This window comes from Festucalex cinctus, chromosome 5 (genome assembly GCF_051991245.1).
Source record: "Festucalex cinctus isolate MCC-2025b chromosome 5, RoL_Fcin_1.0, whole genome shotgun sequence".
In the NCBI taxonomy this organism is placed as follows: domain Eukaryota; kingdom Metazoa; phylum Chordata; class Actinopteri; order Syngnathiformes; family Syngnathidae; genus Festucalex; species Festucalex cinctus.
In genome coordinates, this window is record NC_135415.1 from 29,242,568 (window position 1) to 29,265,630 (window position 23,063).

The 23,063-nt window shown below is 39.4% G+C and overlaps 1 protein-coding gene across 4 annotated transcripts; it reads left to right on the forward strand.

The window, feature by feature from the left end:
* Positions 1-101: 101 nt before the first annotated feature.
* LOC144018727 (paxillin-like) lies at positions 102-21,992 on the forward strand. Of its 4 annotated transcripts, XM_077521206.1 has the most exons (11): positions 4,876-5,392; positions 10,960-11,162; positions 11,254-11,336; positions 11,982-12,121; positions 12,187-12,370; positions 13,330-13,444; positions 17,750-17,908; positions 19,522-19,695; positions 19,782-19,863; positions 19,934-20,082; positions 21,164-21,992. In XM_077521206.1, the coding sequence occupies exons 1-11, from the start codon at positions 5,269-5,271 to the stop codon at positions 21,428-21,430; spliced, it is 1,680 nt and encodes a 559-aa protein (XP_077377332.1). In that variant the 5' UTR covers positions 4,876-5,268; the 3' UTR covers positions 21,431-21,992. The 4 variants fall into 4 exon arrangements, with proteins under 4 accessions (XP_077377330.1, XP_077377332.1, XP_077377329.1 ...); XM_077521204.1 differs by lacking the exons at positions 4,876-5,392; positions 17,750-17,908; positions 19,522-19,695; ... (1 more) ...; positions 19,934-20,082; positions 21,164-21,992 and adding exons at positions 102-597; positions 13,539-16,515; XM_077521203.1 differs by lacking the exons at positions 17,750-17,908; positions 19,522-19,695; positions 19,782-19,863; positions 19,934-20,082; positions 21,164-21,992 and adding an exon at positions 13,539-16,515.
* The last annotated feature ends 1,071 nt before the right edge of the window (positions 21,993-23,063 follow it).

Sequence of the window (23,063 nt, forward strand, 5' to 3'; positions counted from 1 at the left end):
TCAAACTTTAACAGCTAAACCAAAACTTGCCAAACTAAGAAAATATAAATATTTAGGCTGAGATGTTTACAAATAATTTCGCTTTAGGACTGTGAGAAGTTGTGTTAAATGTGTTCACTGTATTTTTGTTACTTATGTCTGTATTTCGTCACCTGGGTAACTACAAATGCTAAACTAGTTCATCATAACGGAAAAAGTACACCTTTGGTTTTTTTTTCCCGTCCAGATGAGACAGAATTTTGGATCGTCAGACAGCTGGTGGGTTTCAAGATGTTAAAAAAAAAAATCGTCAAAAAACTTCATACTGAATCTGAAAATCTAGCTTTATACACTAAAACATTATGTTTATGTGGACTTTTTACCACTAGGTGTCGCTCCTCGATCTAGTCGCGTTGAATGCCAGGCGCGCGCTCCGGCGAAGTACACGCAGTTCGCGCGTTCACGTGAACGACCCTGACCAACTTCCAGGGGGGGGAAACCAGCGGTGAGATTTGCAGAGGAAAAGCCCACACTTTTGGTTTCAGTCGTGTTTGAGGATCTGTGGAGCAGTGAGTGACACGGGTCGAAGCGGGAACTCGCTCACCATGGACGACCTTGGTGAGTAGCAGCCTAATGTTGCGTTGCAAAAGGGGGTCGCGCTCGAGTTTGCCAAGCCGAAGAAAGTAAAACGGGGAAAGCAGGGCGGAGGAGCCAACGTGACAAGGAAAAGTTTCCAAGTTCACTTTGAGACGGCACATTCCTGTGTTGAGGCTGATTTTATGTATTTGGCATTTGACTCTTCATATTTGAGCTGTTTGGTGTTTCTGTGGCTATCCAAGCAGTGTTACCCGAGCGGCTGGTCATCGCTAGCATTCCTCTTTTAAAAGTCCCTCGCGTTAGGACGTCAGCGGTTTTCCATTTTGATAACTCGTGTAATGTGTTTATCAAGCGAATTTTCTACGGACTGCAGGTCTATTTGACTGCTCTGTTGATGATAAGCCGTCAACTTTTTTTTTTTTTTTTTTTTGCTTGACCAAGTTGCTGATTGTGTGAGGAGAGGTGGACGATCCAACAGGCCTGGTTGTCCCCCTTCTTGACCGTCTTCACAAGAAGAAAAGGCAGAAAAACACATGATGCACTCTACAAAACCAATTTGAAGTGTCAAATTCGACATCCAGTAAATGAGACTTTGTTGGTGAGCCTATGCAAAGTGACAAAGTCGTTCTCACACAACATTGACGTCACAGCTATAAACAAACAAACAAACAAACACATAACCTATCTATCCTCCGTTATGCCTAAAAACTCGCCTGTTTGTTTTTGTGCAGAGGGAAAAGCAGTAAAAACAGTATTGCTTTGTTGCCTAGGAAACATTTGAGCAATATAATTTAGACAAAATGAGCCATTCGTGTGTATTCTTTTTTTTCTCCCCATTTACAGTCAATTAGAAACCCTTTTTCTGGGGAGGGGTCAGTCACTCATGGGTTGTTCTCTATGCGATGTTTTTAATTTATGAGCACAAATAACCACCATCTATTCAATCTGTACCTCTGACTTTGGCACCGAACTTCTGAACTTTCTAATTTTGTGATGTTTACCCAAAACTACTAGCTGGTCCCTCTGCTAGTCCATGTTGTGGATTTTGTATTTTTTTAAAAAAGCTGTCAACAAATGCTACTTTAATACTTTCAATGGTGGGATGTTGAACTACATTTTATTTATTTTTTTACCTTGTTGTGAACACCTCCGGGATGCATTTGGAGTCATGGCCCCCTTGGTTTATAGTGAAAGGGCTGATTGTTGGTTAAAAAGGAGCCCAAGTTTGAAGGCGGCGGGGGCGAGGCCGCAGAAGAATGTCAAACATTGCTCAGATGCAGGCTCCAAGACCAAATACTTTGTGGGTCGTGACCTATCGATACTCTTGGCTCCATGCTTGTTGCACCAAGAGGCAGAGCTGTCATCCTGTCAAACATGTGCCCCTTGCTTTGCTATTGTTTCAAATATATCGGCTGTATTTGTTATATAGTGTGGTTAGGTAGATGTTTGAACTTGATGGCTTCCAACTGCTCAACTGTATCGTCCACCACTTTTCTTCGTGATGCACCGTGGATATGTAAAGACAAACAGTATTTATTTCACATCCTGTCAACTGTGACTACATTTAAAAATGGCTAATAAAACCAACACTAACGCTGATTCGTACCAGGTTCAAGTGCAGATATGTCGTGGTTAGTTGGATTGCAGATACAGAAATTTCCCTTTTCCAACCTGCAGCAGTACTCGAGCATATCAGCTGATTACGTTTGAGGCAAGGTCTTGTTGAAAACAGAGCTGGAGTTTGAGCCGACGTGCTCTTAAATGCTGCGCGTCCGAACGGCATACTAAAAAGTGGTTGAGCGGCTTTGCAGTTCGTGTCACCCGACTAGCTGTCATCGGCCAGTCAAAACTCGCCTTAAGGACGGAAGCTCCCGCGCGGCTGTAAATCACTTTCGTTCCCGAACTCCCCACCCATCCTGATCCCGATCTGGGGAAGGGAGAGCTCAGAGCAGCGTTGCTCGGCTGACCTCATCGCTTAGGCAACAGACCCTGCCCCACATCCTCAGGAAACAGCAGAAAAACAATGAACAGTCAGCGCTGAAGGCCGCTGTTAGAAACGTTGCTGGGAGTTGACAAGCGTCTGTTTTTCGAACTTCTCGACTTCTTTCTTCTTCTTCTCTCTTACTCACTCGTTGTACTCTTGCGTCATTGTTGATCATTTTGTCGTTCTCAACAGAGTAATTTGTTGAGTAGAGATAGATTGACGTGATTTTTTTTTTTCAGGACCAATACCGATTATCATTATTATTATTATTATTATGAAGCCAATAACCGAGGAGCTGATATTCATTTTCACTAAAAGAAAAAATATTGGTGTCAAAATTGAAACAAAAAAACAAAAAAATCCAACTCTAGACTTTAAGATTTGCGAAATATAATAATTATTATTTTTTTTAATCTTGGTCAATCAACATTTTTGTTTTACAATTCTAACAAAATAGATATTTGTCAAAATGCTGAATGTCGGCACCGGTAATCAATTACACCAATGATCGATCGGTTGATCCCTATTTTATTTTATTTTTTTCGGGTAACTCAAGCCTACGACCTATACAATAAAAAAAAAAGAAGGAATATTGGATATTGTTTATTAGAATTATGGATTAATTTATTGCTTGTTTGTAAAAATTATCACAGTTAAAGTTGCAATTATATTATTTTTTAAAATCCATCAGACCTACATTTCATAATTTATACATTATTGGAAAGCATTATATCATGTCCAATTGTCCATTCAGAAAATCTCAATTTCTTAAATTTGACCCAAGTGTTTTGTACTGGAGGGCCACATATCATTTTTAGGTTCTCTACATTTTCAAGAGCAATTCATCTAATTAAATAATTCAAAGAATTTAGTTTTACACCTTGTGGTGTAAATGGAATTGAAGTTCCGTTGACGGAATGTGACATGAGCTACAAAAGTTTTCTATTACGAACCAACGTTTGTATATGTCTTGTGAGAAAGCGAAAGCAGGCAGTGCGCAATAAGATCCTTTATTGGAATGCGTTCCAATCCTGACAAATGCGTGATGATGAACGTGGACTCGGATGTTGCAATTGAGTTGTTTTGCACTCTATTATTATGTGCATTTATTTACAATACTGATGAAATGTATCACGCGTGTCTTTTTGCCTATGACTTAACCTGCACGCTGTACTCCATGATAGTTTTTTTTTTTTTCTCTAAACCCCCCTGGCATGTTAACATTTGCCGCCAGTCTTGTTTTATATAAATATCATGTGGGCCTGTTGGTCTCGGGTTTCACCGCGGGTCCGTAAACAGGTGAGCCGTGCACCCTGGTGACCCATCCTCATGGCCCACGTGTTAATAGAAAGGATTAAACAGCTCCGCTTGCGCTCTACTCGAGTGTTAATTTTAGCCGCCATTTTTAAATTTAGTATCAATTTTAGTCCAGTTTCAATCATGCCTGTTCGATTTTTATTATAGTTAGTCAACTTCATCCCCGTTTTTGTTTAGTCAACACATTTTTATTTTTTTTTGGTCAGCAGATTATAGAATGTTGAACATTTCGGCTCTAAAACTGTTTCACATAAAATGTTCTCATCTTTTTGATGGAAAACAAGTTGACAAACAGTTACAGTATATCAACAAGTGGCTACTATGGCTCCATGCTATGAGCTAGTGAATTAGCCAGCATTAGTTAGCGGTTGGATTAAGATTATTGGGAACATCACAGCCGTTGGATTAACGTTGTGTTATACTGTAGTTTACTTTTTTTTTTTTTTTTTTTTTTAAACCTTTCACAATGAAACCACCTCCTGTCTGTCCCATGTTTGTGCATGTTGCACTCGCTAGATTTGAAAAGTGCTGTGTCATTTTGTGTCACATGACATCTTAGCAGAGACAAGATATTACAAAATCATATAATTTTCATCTCGTTTTTTGTTCATGAACTAAAATGTCTATGGATTTTAGCCCAGTTTTTTTATTAAGTGAAGCACATTTTTGTCTCGTCTTCGAAAATGCATACTGATATAAACGAAGTGCACATTAAGTTTGCGCATGCGCGAGGGAAAAAAAAACAATGTGAATGGCGGAGATTAGAATAGTGACAATCTTTGCTTAACTGTACAAGTCAACTTCCCCGATATCAGTAAAACCACATGCTATGCATGTTAATAAAAAAAACCCCAGCAACTTTCCAGTCGTGGAAACGTTTCTATCAGAGCCGATTCCATCGGATCCAATTCATTTTCAATGACCGTTCGTTAGTTTCGCCTACCCACAATGCACCGCGCCGCTACCCATAATGCACCTTGAATTCGAGACGCGAACTTCGCTTGTTGTCCCAGTTAATTTATTAATGAGAGTTTTAGTCTGGTGAAAAACGTGTTGACACAAATTATTTTTGTTTAGTTTCGTTGACGAAATTAACACTGCTGTACTCTTTGCTGTTTTTTTTTTGTTTTTTGTTTTTTTGCGATAAATACAGTACGCTGTTCGAGCATCGGCAACTTCATCCTCATTATTCTGGAATTCGAAGTAGTTACTAGTTAGCGGAGTGCATCCTGTAATTGTCAACATGATTAAGTCTGCTTTTTTTTTTTTTTACATGGCCCCCCCTCGGTTTTCTTGTCAAAACAGGTGTGGGTATGAAATGACTTGGATAGGGCTAATTATACTTTGCCTTCCGAGCCTCATTGCTTTCTTTCGGCACATTGGACAAAGGAATGCGCGGAATGCCGCATCAACCTTCGCATCCATCTGATAAAAGCTGCAAGACTGCTGCGGCCGAGCCTCATGTGGGTGCACGGACAAGACTGGACAAGACCCACGGCCACAAGAATGTGTACTGTATGTATCCACAGACTGTGACTGTTTGGTTAGCCCAATCAGACGCAGATTCTGCGTTTGACCAGGGCGCCGAGTGTCTGTAATGGATGTTTGACGGATGGATTCAAGTGAAGCGCCAGTCATGAACGTCTGGCTGACATGTTTTTCTCCAGAGGCTGCACAATGAGCGATTGAGTCAGTTTACTGTTGAAGCAGAATTGGACTTTGTCCTCTGGCTTCAAGTCCCCGTTTGGAATGGAAAAGATTAGTCTGTTGCTTGGCTTCGCAGTGCCTGTTTTCAATCTGACTGCTTCTATCATTTTGTGAACCGCATTTGGTGACACAGGCAAACACACGCTGTCATCCTCATGCAGGACTCAATACTGCCCTCCACTGGGGAACATCTTATTTCCCTTTAAAGCAGGGAATTGGTTGGCCTATAGTTCAGAGTAGGGCTGCACGATATTGGAAAAACATGCGATATGCGATATACCTGCTGAACATAGCGATATCGATAATATTGCGATATTTAACATGTATCTAAAGAAATTACATTTTTATTATCTAATGAAAGAAAAACATTTTTCATGCGACAAAATAACCAACCTTAATGTAATCCTAGTTAATTAATTGTAATTATGTTTTTTTTTATTATTGGATGGCGATGCACAATTTAGTTAGCATCTGACTGGTCAAATTCATATAAAAAGCATAAAATTCCATATAAAACTTATTGCATGCCTTTGCGATGTGCCAATATCGCGATATCGATATTTTTTCGATATATTGTGCAGCCCTAGTTCAGAGTTATCCTGAAGTTACTGAATGTGTGTTTATTGCACGGTTTCGACTCGAGGGTCTGCAACCTGCTGTTCTGCAGCCACATGTGGCTCTTTACTCCCTCTCATGTGGCTCCCTGTGGATCTCTAAAAAATAAATAGAATATTATTATTTGTAGTATTATTATTTGTACATATATATATATATATATATATATATATTTATTTTATTTTTTTTTAGGTAAAATATTATTTAAATTAATTAATAATTTACATTAAAAAAATGAATTAAATATTAAAAATGTCAATCCATATTTTTAAGTTGTCAGAACAGAAAACAAGAGATGAAAGGTAGATAAAAAAAAGTATTTAAAATTACGTAAAAATATTTTTTTTTAAATAAAAATAAAAAAAACAAGAGGAATAGCAGAAAATTACCATAAAATGTCCTATGAAAATGCCAAAAATGTCAAATAATTGAATTTAAAAAAAAAAGGCAGAAAACATGTTCAAAAAGTAACTATAGAATGTTCAAAAACAAAAGAAGAAATCCCCCAAATTACCATATGTCCACAAAATTGCCAAAAAGTCAGAACATTTATTTAAGAAATGGCGGGGAATAAAATGTTTAAAAAATAATAATAAAAAATTCCAAAAACAAGGAATCCGGAATATTACCATAAAATGCGCACAAAATTGCCAAAATGTCAGAAAATTGATAGTTAAAAAAAAAAAAGGGAGAGAAGAAAATGTAAAAAAAAAAAGCCATAACATTTCTTAAAAAAAAAAAAAAAAAGGAAGAGGAAGACTAAAAATGCAAAAAAAATAAAACGTAAGAGATTTGAGAAAGGCAGAACTCTTTTTTTTTTTTTTTTTTTTTTTTTTTTTTTTTTTTTTTTTTTTTAAATAAAAAAAATCTGAAAACGAAAAATGAATGGTATAAGAAAATAAATTTCAAAGTATTGGATGCTGTGTATTTTTGTTATAGTTTAATTCATTTCATAACTTTATTATTTTTCATGTACAAGTAATACCTAAATAATAAATAATAAAACACATTTTCCCCACTGGTTGTCGACCTAAGAAGACATCACCTGTGCTGAGGAAATAGGTAACGACCAATCATAGCTCACCTGGTTTCTGGGTTTGGTCAGCAAACTGAGCCATGATTGGTCATTCCCGACTTCCTCAGCACAGGTGATGTCATCTTCAGTCGACAGCAAGTGGAAACATTCGTTTTTTAAAAGCTAAAAGAGTTATTGAATTAATTCTGGACCAAATATTAATGAACTCTTTACTGCTGAAAATGGCTCAACGAGTCAAGTATCCCTTTAAACCCAGTCACCCGACTTTATTTTCTTGTCATCATGCGTAATTTTAATAGTTTCTTCCTTCTTTGTTGGGTGGTTATGCAAATGCTAAACTGCTGAGTCACCATGGTTCAAAAATGTGGTTTACGAAAGTGGCACAAGTATTTTGAAAGGCCTCAGGCAGTGCGGTTTCTTTTCTTTGCCAATGTAAGAAAGCTTTCTAGGAACAGGTTACTAAAATGACATATGTGTTGACATGGATTCCATTTTTTTTATATTAAAGGTGTGAGGCGAGTGTTTACAGTATGTATAAAACACGCCAACCCCGGTCTTTTTTTTTTTTTTTTTTTTTCCTTCCCTCCAGGCTTTGTGTTTATATGACGCTCAACGTTAGCGGGGACCTTGTTCAGCACGTCAGCGCCAGGTGCAGCTTATTTTGAGACGGCCGTGATATTTCCGCTCATTTGCGCAGACATGAGCCGCTCGCTGGGCTTTAAGTGCTTTAAATAGGCAGGAAGGGGTCCCATGCGGTTGACGGTCAACCAGCCAAGTTCAACATGTCATCCTATGGACAGCATGCCAAGATGCATATATGGGTCACCAGAGAACACGTGTGCTCGTGTTCACTTGATCCAAGACTTTTCCTTTGAGATTTATCTGTTGCGTATTGGTGAATTGTCGCTGTTTCAAATACTGTACCAGATTGCAATCACATTTAGCCTTTTGGATGAGATTTTCTTTTTTTTTAATTGTAATTTAATCTGATGACTTTTGATTATTTTGACTTAAGGGATACCGTCGGGCAAGTTTGGTGACCAGACTCCTCCCCCTGTAGCCGTATATCATTGCTCTTGTTCCCTAACTATCTTTGTCTACTTGACGAGCGCACGTTGCTGTGGATGGACACGTGTAACAGGCGCAGCAAGAATGTGAGTACAGATTCGGACCTTTTTAATACTAACGTCGATGTATTTGTTAATGTTTTTAACTGTTTTATCGGTGTTGACATTGGTAGAGTCATCATGAAAAGTGTACTTTGTACCTCAACTTAGTTTCTGTTATAGTGACAGGTGACGTACTCATTTCAGGAAGTGAGTGGGACAAATTGGGAGATGTTTGATGAATGAGATAAGACACTAAATGGGGATACTTTCTGTTTCAGGAACAATTTTTTTTCATGTACATGTATTGTTAAAAAAAAAAAAAAAAAAAAGCTTCAGTGGATTAGTAGATTCCATCTGATATTCCTGATATGCATATTATCTAGGGATGCGCGATAATGCTATTTTCAACCGATAGCGATAAACCAATAATTTACAAAGTGCCGATGTTGATAACCGATAAGCAAGCCGATAATTGTTTGCAAAATTAACTTGAATACAAATATACTCTCGATTCCTACTATAAGTCTAACATGTACAACAAATGGACCAACATGGCATGTCTATTGTTATTGCCCGATTTCTTTACTATCTCGTTTATCTGTATGAAATCAAATTGGGCGCTAATTGTCGAAAATTTTCGGCCAATTTCTCTATTATCTAGTTTATCTTTATGACACCAAATTGTTTGACAATCGGCAATAATTATTGGCAAATTTCTCTATGATCTGGTTTATGTTTGACGTCAAATTGTTTGACAATTGCCAATAATTATTGTCGAATTTCTCTCTGATCTGGTTTATCTGTATGAACTCAAATTGGTTGATAATTGTTGATAATTTTTGTCGAATTTCTTTATCTGGTTTATCTGTTTGACGTCAAATTGGTTGATAATTGCCGCAAATTTTTGGCAAATTTCTTTATTATCAGCTTTATCTGTATTAAAGCAAATTGGTCGACAATTGCCGATAATTTTCTGTGAATTTCTTTATTATCTGCTTTATCTGTATGATGTCAAATTGGTTGATAATTGCCGCTAATTTTTGGCAAATTTCTTTATTATCAGCTTTATCTGTATTAAAGCAAATTGGTCGACAATTGCCGCTAATTTTCAGTGAATTTCTTGATTATCTGCTTTATCTGTATGATGTCAAATTGGTTGATAATTGCCTAATTATGGGCGAATTTCTTTATTATCTGGTTTATCTGTTTGACGTCAAATTGGTTGATAATTGCCGCTAATTTTTGGCAAATTTCTTTATTATCAGCTTTATCTGTATTAAAGCAAATTGGTCGACAATTGCCGTAATTTACTGTGAATTTCTTGATTATCTGCTTTATCTGTATGATGTCAAATTGGTTGATAATTGCCTAATTATCGGCAAATTTCTTTATCATCAGGTTTATCTGTTTGATGTCAAATAGGTCGATAATCACTGATAATTATCGGCCACCGATATTACCGTGCATGCCTAACATACATCTATCACGTCCCTTCCTTGTGATTGAAAACTGCCACAAGTGTTCCAAGTGTCAAAGTATGCAACCGCTGATTGCGACCTATTCTTGATAGGCTGCCGATGGACACATTGCGTGACGTAAGAGTCTATTTTTTTATTCTTGCATTCCGTTGGCCGCTAAGCGGTGTGACACAATCCCTCGCCTGGACTGGGTTCGGAAACACTTTCAGGCTTCTTTGTTCAGAACAGTCACATGGCTCCAGATCGGCGTTTCTCAAAGGTGGAGGCTAACTGGAGGGCAGGTAGCGACTCATTGACAGCAGGGTTGTTATTTATAGTGACAGACTGATGGGCGAAGAATGTTGGGGATGTTTTTGAAAGGTCGTGATGGCGGTACTACGAAGGGAATCGCGTTTTGGTGACAGGTTGGAACGAGAGACAGCGATTAATCGGGTGCTATTGTCTGTTTACACTAAAACAAATATGCAATTTGGTGTCTTTTAAGACCATGATGACTTAGACTTGACTTTATTGATCCCTTTGGGATGGCTCCCTCTGGGAAATTTACATGTCCAGCAGCAATGAGAACAGATAATAAAATCAAAAAATAATTCAATCAATCAATAAATAAGGTTATTACACCAGAGATTGAATTAATAATAATAATAATAATAAAAATGAAAAATAGGAATTCAATAAATAAATAAGGTTATTACACCAGAGATTTAATCAATAATAATAATAATAATAATAATAATAATAAAATGAAAAATACGAATTAAATCAATCAATAAATAAGGTTATTACACCAGAGATTGAATTATTATTATTAATAATAAAAATGAAAATGAAAAATAGGAATTCAATCAATAAATAAGGTTATTACACCAGAGATTGAATTAATAATAATAATAATAATAATAATAAAATGAAAAGTAAGAATTCAATCATTAAATAAGGTTATTACACCAGATATTGAATTATTAATAATAAGAATAAGAATAAGAAAAATAAAATAAAAATTCAGTCAATCAATAAATAAGGTTATTACACCGGAGATTGAATGAAATCAATTAAAGTACAGTAAAGTGCCATATTTGTGAAGTGAAAAATCCCTGTTGATGGAAAAAAAAATCTGATGTGAACTTTATCCCGCAGACGCGTTATTGGCTGACCTGGAATCGACCACATCCCACATTTCCAAGCGGCCGGTGTTTTTGCCAGACGAGACCCCTTACTCCATCCCCACCAGCGGGAATTATTACCCGGATCAATCAGTTCCGCCTCCAGTCCCTCCTCCGCCCTCAGCTGAGGCTCTGAATGGTTCGCTGCAAGACCACTCCCACCATTCGTCCCAGCAGGTACGCGTCTCCTGTGCCACCCTGGATTTGCATCAGAAAAGCCTTGAAAACGCCACGTCTTTGCGTATAACTGGTTTTAAAATGGCTGCAGTCTTTAGGTTCAGCCCAGAAGAGCTCCTGCTCGAGGGACAGTAGCAGCTCTCCGTCTCATATTGAAGAAGATCACGTCTACAGGTCAGCATGGCATCGTTGTTGGCGTGTTCTGTTGCTTCTTGTTTGTTTGTAATTTGCGTAACGTGACTTGCTTTTTTTTTTTTTTTTTTTTTTTTTTTTTTTAACTTATAATAATGATATAATAATTATATAATATAATTATTGGTATTAATTATGTTTATTACGGGTGTCAGATGATAAAAAATTGAATCGTAATTAATAGCATGACTCCAATAGTTATCTCAAATTTTAGATGTTTTATATATACAATAAATAAATAATGTTTTCATACTCTTATTAACATAAAAGTAGAAAAAAATTAAAATAACGGAAATATGGCTGCATCTTTTAGTCATTGATAGTTATTTCATAATTCATAAAATTGAGTTAAAATTAAAAAGATGTACTGTGTTATATAAAAAAAAAAGTGTGATATTGATTTGTGCTGAGGTCATTTTTCTGCCACTAGATGGCTTAATTGCATTTGTAAGACATTGGTGACAGCGCAGTGCATTTGCAAAAAAAAATTGTGGTGTTAAAGGAACTTTAAATTAAAGCACTAATTTTTACACCTCTAATATTTTTGTAATAAATATATTATTTATTTATTATTATTAAATTTGGTTTTATTTGTACTTTTCTTGCTTCTTACTTCTCTTCCTTTAGCTTTCCAAACAAACAAAAACCATCAGACTCATCAACGGCAGCCATGACCTCTGCTCTGGGCAGCAACTTGTCGGAGCTTGACAGACTGCTTCTGGAGCTGAATGCCGTTCAACAGAGCTCCCCCTCATTCCCCACGACGGGTACGCCGGTCACGGGTTTGCCCTTCATCGGGCCTTGTTTAACACGGAACGTGATGTTTTCACAGAGGAGAGGGCCCCACCCCTGCCATCCACCAGCATCACTCACTATGAGAACGGCAATGCCCCTGACATCAGAGTTAGCCCTCCCCCTCAGGAGGAGCCCAAGAGGAATGGAACAAGGCATGATGAGGTCCGGCCCACCGTGGAAAGTCTTCTGGATGAGCTGGAGGGTTCCGTGCCTTCAACCAGGTTAGGATATCTGATGTCTTCTCTGATACTTTTATTTGATTTAACTATTTTAAATAGGGGGGGGGGCTCGGGGCTAATGTAGTATGGATGTCCAGCACTTTGAGTTGCATTTTGAATGGGGGGGGGGTTATTTTTATTTTTTTTAATTATTTTTATTTTTTTATTTTATTTTATTTTATTTTTTTATTTTATTGTAGTATGGATGTCCAGCACTTTGAGTTGCATTTTGAATGGGGGGGGGTTATTTTTATTTTTTTAAATTATTTTAATTTTTTTATTTTTTTATTTTATTTTTTTATTTTATTGTAGTATGGATGTCCAGCACTTTGAGTTGCATTTTGAATGGGGGGGGGGTTATTTTTTATTTTTTTAAATTATTTTAATTTTTTTATTTTTTTATTTTATTGTAGTATGGATGTCCAGCACTTTGAGTTGCATTTTGAATGGGGGGGGGGGGGGGGGGTTATTTTTATTTTTTTAAATTATTTTTATTTTTTTAAATTATTTTTATTTTTTTATTTTATTTTTTTATTTTATTGTAGTATGGATGTCCAGCACTTTGAGTTGCATTTTGAATGGGGGGGGGGTATTTTTATTTTTTTTAATTATTTTTATTTTTTTTAATTATTTTTATTTTTTTATTTTTTTATTTTATTTTTTTATTTTATTGTAGTATGGATGTCCAGCACTTTGAGTTGCATTTTGAATGGGGGGGGGCTTTATATTTATTTTTATTTTATTTTTTTATTGTAGTATGGGTGTCCAGCACTTTGAGTTGCATTTTGAATGTATGAAAGGTGCTATATAAATAAAGTTGATTGATTGATTGATCCTGCTTCCTTATTGAGGGTCACCAGGTCACACATTTCAAGTTAGTCCCCAGATAACGTTTAGAACAATAAGCTATTTTGGCACTAGTTTCATTTTTAAAGGCAAACATGATGTATTTTATTTTCCAGCCCCTCCCCTCGTCATAGTGATTTGGACGGCCAATCTCAACAGCAGGCACGGATTTCAGCTTCCTGTGCCACACGAGAGCTCGATGAGCTCATGGCCTCGTTGTCGGACTTCAAGGTATTAAAAACGAGAGTGAAGAGAAATGCCGTCATTTTCCGGATGCTTCCTCTGCGCCCGCCTTCCTCTCTTACTCTCATTTCTGTGTTTCTAGCCCAGCTCTTCTTCCACCCCTCCTCATCCTGCCGTCTCTACCTCCTTCGTCAGCCCGGTGGCTTCTCCTTTCCTCGATCTGTCCCGCCCGTCTGCCTGTGCCTCTCCTCTCTTCTCTTTGCCCGCTGCTTTAGAACTCCACATAGATGAAGACGGAGTCTCGTCGGCGGCCCGTTCGGACCGTCTCGCTCGCCACAGTCGGATGTCGGACAGCCTTTCTGCCACCAGTGACCTCGACGCTGTCGCGGACGCGTTTGCCACGTTCCCGGCGTCGCCGAGCAATTCCCTGCTTGTCCTCGCCACTTCCGCGAGGCAGAGAAGCAGTTCGAGCCCGTCCACGACTCCCTCGATGACTTCGGTAAACACTGTCTTGGACCGCAAGACTTCCAAATCACCGAGCCCGTCCGTGGAGCGTGTTTCACCGCCGGCGGCTGGCAATTTGATCAACGGCTGCGTCGCCATTCATGATCCGAGCATGAATCGCTCCTGTATCACTCCTCCTTTATCTGTACCAAAGACTCCTTCACCTCTCCCTTGTATGTCCTTCGTGGCTCCGCCCCTCACTAATAACGCCTTCACACCCTCCTCCCCGCTCTCTCTGCCCAACATTCTCTCACCTGTGAGTACCAAACCCTCACCATCATCCCTGGATGAAGCGCTGGACAAGCTGCTAGAAATGAGTTTTTCACAGAGCCAATCAGAGGCCGAGGCAAAGGACCCGCAGCCGCCAATGGAGGCGCACAGCCTCGACCGAGGAGCCCCCGAGGCGCAGGAGGAACTCATCCTGCCCGCCGACAGGAACAACGTGCAGCCCGACATGTTCGCATGCACCGCTGAATCGGTGGACGGAGGGACCGACACCAATGGAGATCTCGATTGGGCGGACGAGGAGCTGTCCATGTCCTTCCACGACGGAGCGGACGGCACGGTGACGCCTTACACCGAGAGGCTGTACACGGACGGCAGCGTGACCCCGCTGACGGAAGCCAGCTGGATGGACGATTCCATGACGCCGTCCACGTGTCCCGGGTCGCCAGACGTCGCCCTGGACCTGCCTCTGTTGCAGCCGCCCAATATGGACAGAGTGTCGGCCTCGGGACACGTAGGAATCTCGCTTGCTCGATGCCGGATGTCCTTGTGTTTCTCACCCGTAACATTGTTTGCTTATTGGAGTTTTTGAATCACTGCCAGCTAGTGCCTGCTGCTACACCCTCCGCAACAGATGAAAATCCCTTTTAGCCAGGGGTGTCCAAACTTTTTCATTTGAGGGCCACATCCAGAAAATGAGAAGGACACAAGGGCCACATAAGGTTACGAAGAGAAATTGTGTTTAGTCCTAAAAATTGTACAAATCATTTATTTGTGCTTTTGCATAATTAGAAAAATGCTAGAGTATATAAACCAATTTATTTGTAATATTGCAGTCGGGTTATTATAGTTTGGGAATTTTTCATTTTAGTTTTATTTTGTTTTGTCATTAATTTAGTTAGTTTTAATTAGTTTTCAGGGTGATGCTGTTAGTTTTTTATTAGTTTTAGTTCTTTAATAAATGCTTAGTTTTAGTTTAGTTAGTTTCAGTATTAGTTTTAGGTTTTCTTTTTTATTTTATTTTATTTTTTATGTATAGCAATACTATCATTATCATTATTCCGGTTTATATCAAAATAAATCTACTCAAAATGACATTTAAAATCATCCCCAAAGTCTGATGCATTAAATTAATTACCAAAGACTAAAACCAAGGACATTTTTGCTATAATTATAGATTTATTTTAGTTTTGTAAACATAAAATGTAGTTTCAGTTAGTTTTCTTTTTTTAAAAAGCATCTTTTTTATTTTATTTACACCTATGTTTTTCGACACCCTCCCTTCTTACTATGACCATCTCCAAACATTTTTTATTTTATTTTAATTGAACCGAGTCAAATGCAATTTTTAGCATATATCGCCGGCCCCTTAAAAATGGACGGCGGGCCGCAAATGGCCCCCGGGCCGTAGTTTGGACACCCCTGCTTTTAGCACATTTGCTCTAATTTATGAACGCCTCAGTGTTGTTCGGGTGTTAACATCGATTGCAGTGTTGTTGTACTCATTATGTGTTCACGAGAAAGATTAGCTCAACACTGTAAAAAATGGGGAGTACAGGGAGTCCTCATTTTATGTCCGAGTTCCATTCCTACGCTAGCGATCTAACCAGAAATTTGAATTAAGTCAAATTTCCCCATTAAAGTCAATATTTACATCAAAATAGTTGGCATAAAAAAAAATCGAAATTACATTAAAATAAAAAAATAAAAATAAATAAGATGCTGTCCGACTGGTAAGTCTTTGCCGATGTTCCTCTGTGTCTCTCCTTTCTGTGATCTTTTAATGATGCCTAGCTTTGTTTCCATGTTAATTATTTTTCTATTGGCGGGACCAACGTTGATAGAAGACGTAGCTTTCTTCTTCTTTGGGGCCATGATGTGGAAAAAAAAAAAAAAAAAAGGGCGAAAAAGCCAAAGATACTCCACCAAGTGCGTAAGCGCTAGCGCTAGCTAAGGGCTAAATAGCGGACGAGAGGAAAACACTGCGGGCGAGGAGCCAAAATGGCGGACCGTGCGCAACTGTTGTAAAGTCGAAACGCCTTAACTCGGGGACTCCCTGTAAATGTACTAAGAAAAACCTAGTAAAGTTTTTTTTCACTCAGAAATTCTAAGTACATTTTACAAGCAGAGTTTTGAGTACATTTGACTAGGTTATTAAAATATATATATATACATGTAAGCGTTGAGAAGCAACATTTTGACCATCAGTTTGGGGATATTGACATGCTATCACCTGAGCCATGCCACTCTTGCTGTTTGCTACTATACTGCGTTACTGGTGTGTCCAAAATGAGACAAAAAAACGGTCTCTTGGAAGGCACAAGGATTCCACCTGACTCCAGCAATATACTAACATACAGAATGAGTGGCAGGGCTCAGGTGGTAGAGTGGTTCATTCCTCAACACTTACATGCTTTAAAAAAAAAAAAAAAAGGTAAAATGTACTTAAAATCTCCTTGTAAAAGTGAAAACACTTTACTACTTTTTTTTCCCCCAAGTCATTATTACTTTTTTTCTTTTCTTTTTTTTTTTAACAGTGAAGTTATTTGGGTTACTCAAGGGTTTGTGACGAATGTAAAGGTTTGCCACAGCATGGAAGAGTTATGACCCTTAAGCCCCACCCCCTACTACTGCATCCCTGCCTGTGGGTGATCAGAAACGTCATCATGTGACTCACCTGCTCGGTTGTGCTCTTGCCGCGTCCGCCACTGAGCCGCCGTTAACCGTGGATTGATGCTGAGCCGCTCGACGTTCCCGTCCAGATCAAATCTGTGATAAGGCGCACCAAGGAGACCCCCAACGTGCACCCGATGTATCGAGACGGTCTCCTGCGCAGGAAAATGGGGCCCGTCATTGTCAACAAGAACTCGTCTCAGGACCGCCTCATAGAGGAGCTCCAGGGCAAGTTCGGCATCAGCCGCCCCGAGCGCCGACGCAAACAGCCGGACGACTGGCTGACGGACGGCGTCGTCGTCACGTCCAAGCCGCAACGCTTGCGTGCTGATGGAGCGCTCGGCGAGGTTGGCTGCGGCGTTTTCAAAAAAAATTTGCCCCGCCCCCAGTTGATTCACCTTCCGTGTCCACACCTTCTCTTTGTTTGCTCCCTTTCTCGTGTGCGTGTGTCTCTCCCACTTTAGATCGTAATCGCGCCCGGTTCACCTGTTGCCGTGAGACGGGTCCTCCCGCCTCAGTCACCACCTGCTGCTCGTCATCCTCCTATCGTGGAAGAACCTCCCGTCCCTTTGCCTCCGCCCCCTCTACCTCCGTCTCACCTTCCTCACAGCCAAGAGCGAGTCACAGCTCCACCTCAGCCCATATTAACGGCTTCACCAGCACCCGTTCGGGAACGATCACCTGCCCCCAAACTAGAACCCCCTCTGCCTATTCATAAAACCCCAAATCGGGCTACACCAGTGGAAAGCGTTCCACCCGTCTCACCTAAAGTCTTGGTATCTGTAGGCTGCCAAACTGACTATGACCCACTCTTCTCCTCAGTACAGGCATGAACCCTCATCTCTCTTTTTTCCACTTTCTGTCTGTTACTCCTGTTAAATGCCTACCATTAGCTTAATAAGCTATCAGGTGTTTTTTTTTTTTTTTTTTTTAACCTTTTCACCTCCTCAGATGGCTCAAGGTAAAGGCGGTGCGCCTGGCGGTCCGCAAACGCAGGTCAACAAGCTGGACAACATGCTTGGGAGCCTGCAGTCGGACCTCAACAAACTGGGCGTGCAGACGGTGGCGAAAGGAGTTTGCGGCGCCTGCTTCAAGCCAATTGTGGGACAGGTGAGAAGGTTGTTGCACGCTATAATGTGATAATTTACTTACCTGAAAATGTCGTCAAATTGGCATTTTAATTTCATCAATGGAATAAAAAATAAAATTCTGGCTGATACTGCAGTAACACTTTTGCTGGTGATGTAATACCTTACTACGTTATTATATCATATCCCAGAAGTCTTTTCAGCAAAACCGTTCTTATCAAGTGGGTGGAGTTTATTTTAGCTAGCACTACAGAGTAGTGATGCGATTTTCGTCTCTTTTCGGCTCAGTGAAAAGAGCCGGCTCTTTTTTTTTGGCTCTCAAACGGCTCTTTTAACTTTAGCTTTTCTTTTAAATATTTACAACAAATTTACCATGCATTTTGATAAATGACTTGGTGAACTAAATGTTGCACTCTACTGACTGCAAATAGCAACAATTATCAAGTAAAGAAAATGATTTTTTTCCCCCTCATGTTATTGAACAAATTAATAGGCTCCATACAATACACGAGAAACAAAATTAAAACTTCAACCAACAGCAATCGAAATAACAATCAAATAACAAAAATAGTGAGTTGTAATTTAACTGCAACAGCAGCAGCAAACAAAACGAACATTTGCTACTCACCCAGTCAAGGATAATAAAACTCAACTCAACTTTATTTATAAAGCGCTTTAAGAACAGGCATTGCTTTATTTTAAATTTGCATTAAAAATTAAAAAACAAAAAACTAAACATATCAGCTTGGACGTACTGATCCGGCTCCTTCTCTCATCTGACTTGAACCAATTAAAATGTCTCCAAATGTTACTGCGTTTTCGGCTCATCTTGTACAAACCGCGTTTGTGTGTCCTTTCCTCTCCCGTTTTCTCCTCCTCTCTCTCTCTCTCTCTCTCTCTTTCTCTCTCTCTCTCTCTCTCTCTCTCTTTCTCTTTCTCTCTCTCTCTCTCTCTCTCTCTCTCTCTCTCTCTCTCGAAACAATTTACATTCACATAACACATCATGAAACTAGTTAGAATACTAGCTATGGTCTAAATAGCATGAACTGGTGTGACATCATACATAAGTACACACATGTAAAAATTACAATCATGTCCTTGACTCGAACATTTAATAAACAAAATATAACATACCGTGTGCGCCTTGTAACCCAGTAGTAGACTGCATCTCTCTCTTTCCCTCGCTAACTAGCATACGTATGTGCCCATACAGGAAGTAGTTGTGTGACCCAAACAGGAAGTAATTGTTTACAAAAATTGAAATGATTTCACCCACACTTAACAGAATCCCACAACCATAAATGTTTATGTGCAAATAAAGGAACATAAATAAAATATTTGACTCAAATAAATATTGTAGATTTGTGTTGTCAATGGCAAAGGGAAGTGACGTCATCTTTACTCATTCGGCTGGTTTCTGCCTTTTAAGCCAATCATAATAGTCCATAATAGTAATAATAGTCACTCCCGCGCATATATTCAATGCAGTCCTCTTAAGGAACACAAATGAACAAACAAATACCAGTTACTACAGTTTCAGGAAATGATTAAATTACGACATTGCTACAGTGGTGACTTGAATATTGTGCTCTGAGTGCTTGCTGATGACCCGCATATTGTTTTGTGTCTGTCTAGTTGGTGACTGCCATGGGCCGCACATGGCATCCCGAACACTTTGTGTGCACGCACTGTCAAGAGGAGATTGGCTCCAGGAACTTCTTTGAGCGCGAGGGACAGCCTTACTGTGAGAGAGACTACCATAACCTGTTCTCACCTCGATGCCACTACTGCAATGGGCCCATATTAAATGTGCGTCCATGCTTTTGTGTTGTTGCCGCCTTATCACTGTGCTACAATGTGAACTCAACCTCCACAATGTCTTCTCATGTTTACAGCAAGTTGTGACGGCGCTGGATCGAACATGGCACCCCGAACATTTCTTCTGTGCTCAGTGTGGATGCTTCTTCGACCCGGACGGTAGTGTGCTTTCTTGGTGAAATGCTCATCTCAATCGAATCGAATTGTCTGACCATGATTTTCCTTGAAGGGTTTCACGAAAAAGACGGCAAAGCGTACTGCAGGAGGGATTACTTTGACATGTTCGCACCCAAGTGCGGCGGTTGCGCGAGAGCCATCGTGGAGAACTACATCTCGGCGCTCAACTCGCTCTGGCACCCGGAGTGTTTTGTTTGCAGGGTGTGTATCTGACGCCGCTTTATGGACTCGTAAGGATGGGACGTGAGAATATACAGTATAGAATACATCAGGGGTGTCCAAACTTTTTCCTCTGAGGGCCACATACAGAAAAATAGAAAGCTGCAAGGGCCACTTTGATTTTATTTTTTTATTTTTTTATTAACACATTCATTGCATCATTTGACGTCTTTTTCCGTCAATGGCAGTGAATGAGTTAAACATGGTAAAAAATCAATGAAGCAATTATAAATTGTTGATATAATGTACAGTTACTTATTGAAAACTTCTAACAGTCACAAGGCAAATAGTGACCCCTGTGTGCCACTATAAATAGATACGCGTCTCCACTGAGCAGCAGCTGATCCCAACTTGACATTCTGAACAATCAGTCGTCACCTGACCACACTTAAGAACCATTAATGTGATGTTTTCACATTTTTTTTCCATTAATAATTAACCATTAATTAACTCATTTGCTCCCAATAATGTGTAAATACGTTTTTCTTTGTTTTAAGTGTCCCAAAGACGTATTTATACGTTTTTTTGTTTTTTTTTCATGCTAGAGCATACATAAGGCTTTGATGCAGCCTCTCAACTGCAAAGAACGGTTGCACAAATGGTAGTTATTACACAAACGGCTAGCAGGTGGCAGCAGAGCAAAGGAGATCAACTAGGGCCATGTCGACAAAAACTCAATTACTTACAATTTTAAATAGATTTGTGAAAACTGATGAAACTTAGCTCTCTGCTAATACTAATTGCTGCAAAACGGAAACAGATAGAAACATACTTTTTTTTTTTTTTCCTGATGAAAGAAGAGACTTTAATCTTTCTTCTGATAGATGCCATGCTTTTATAGTAATAGAACACAATATTCTGTGGGCCTTGCAAAATCAGTCAAAATCTAGTAAAACAGCCAGGAGCGAACGAGATTGCTTTTGTGAAAATGGCTGGGAGTGAATGAGTTAATGTGATGTGTTCACAAATTGGACGTTGACACTAAGAAACAAGTGGATGAAGTTAGTGTAGTTTGGACACCCCTGCAAATACATCATCTATTTTTCCCGTTGTTTCTCTTCAGGAGTGTTTCACGCCGTTTGTCAATGGAAGTTTCTTTGAGCATGACGGCCAGCCCTACTGTGAAGTCCACTACCACGAGCGCCGCGGTTCCCTGTGCTCCGGCTGCCAGAAACCCATCACGGGCCGCTGCATCACAGCCATGTCCAAGAAGTTCCATCCGGAGCACTTCGTCTGCGCCTTCTGCCTCAAGCAACTCAACAAGGGCACCTTTAAAGAACAAAACGACAAGCCCTACTGCCACGGATGCTTTGTGAAGCTTTTTAGTTAAGCAGGGAGGCGTCCGAGGCGGAAATACAGTGTTTGTAACCTTTTTGAAAGTGTGTATGGATTACAAGTACATAACATGCATAGGCTAACCTACATTCAGTCTATAAACTGTTGTAGATGTACCCACAATTTAAAGGGGCTGTCTGCCGGATTGACTCAGGAAAATGCACTTTTTAAATACAGGATGTACACACTTTAACATTCTCTCAGTCTACATATCTGTGTTTATGTTCATCTTTGGTGGTGATTTCGTCCTAAACCCCCACCCACCCCCAGCCTGTATTTTGCCATTTTGTGTTTGTTTTGTAAACAGCGGGACGTTTCTGTGGAAAGACAGTGTTTACACCCCTCCAGCCAATCGCAGAGCGGGGGAGTGGCGTGTCGCAAACGGGGCCGGGCGAACATGTCGGCTGCGTGACGTCACTCCCGCGGCAATTTGAAAGCACGCACGGATTATTTTTTTTTTTCTTCACTCACTCATTCACACACGTAAGCTTCTGTGAGTGAGTGGGGGGAAAAAATGCAGCGGAAACGTTCCGCCGTTTACAAAACAAACACAAAATGACAAAATACAGGCTTGTTTAGTACAAAATCACCACCAATGATTAACATAAACACAGATGTGTAGACTGAGAGAAAGTTCAAGTGTGTACATCCTTGTATTTAAAAAGTGCATTTTCCTGAGTGAAACCGGCAGACAGCCCCTTTAAGAACAATGGGTGAAATATCAGTTGCATGTTTTGACTTTTGACTTCAGCTTTCCTAATACCGTTTTGTTTTCCTTCCATTACATTTGCTAGTTCGTTTACTTATCAGGTGGCGATGAAAGACTGAGAACTGAAGAAATCATAAAAATTTTTAACATTCTCACTGGTTGAGTATGTCCTTTTTAGGAATTAAAAAATAACAACTGAAAATCAAACAATTAGAGCAGGGAGCAGGTGACCTGCTATTGTGTGATGACACATTAACTAATTTTCAGCCAGCGGTGTTTTACTTTTGTCGTGTTTGATAAAGCATGATAAAAGGCATTAATATAAGTGAAACATCAACTGGAAGTTGGCTGAGTGAATAATTGCTCATTATGTGGTGTGTGAAGACGTTTTTGTCTTTTTACTCTGTGGATTTATCAGCCACACATTTTAGATTAAATTTGTTTATACCAGCATGTTGGAAAAATGAATTTGATGTACACGAGTCACATATTTTTTTTAGCATAATGTCCATCTGAATATGTTTTGTCATTGAATAATTCCAATGGGCTCATTGCACAGCTCAACTACTTCTGCCTGTTGTTTTCTGTCTTTAAAATCTGGACAAATTGATTAATCCAGGTGTGTCTGGCCATTGTCGCTGTGGTTACTGAGGTCGGGCGCACTTGGATTAATCAGCTTGTCCACTCGTAAAAGACAGAGTGTAGTTCAGAAAGTAGTGGATTTGTGCAAAGAGTCCATTCAGTGTCCTTGTTCAGCAGTAGAAGCAGTTGTCTTGAGTTAGTGGAAAACAAAAGCACACACTTGAGAATATTTTTGTATTTGTAAATGCTTCACTGCCAAATCATTCCTTGTTTTTGCCGATGAAAATAAACGCCCAGTTTCACCGTTTCATCAAAGTGGAACTATTCAAAGATTGTA

What these genes read in the sequence shown, in the direction of transcription:
- LOC144018727 (XM_077521203.1), top strand. Translation starts at nt 5,269, where the DNA reads ATGCGCGGAATGCCGCATCAACCTTCGCATCCATCTGATAAAAGCTGC. An exon ending in CCCACCATTCGTCCCAGCAG is followed by an intron (nt 11,163 to 11,253) that starts GTACGCGTCTCC and finishes AAATGGCTGCAG; the next exon opens with TCTTTAGGTTCAGCCCAGAA. An exon ending in GAAGAAGATCACGTCTACAG is followed by an intron (nt 11,337 to 11,981) that starts GTCAGCATGGCA and finishes CTCTTCCTTTAG; the next exon opens with CTTTCCAAACAAACAAAAAC.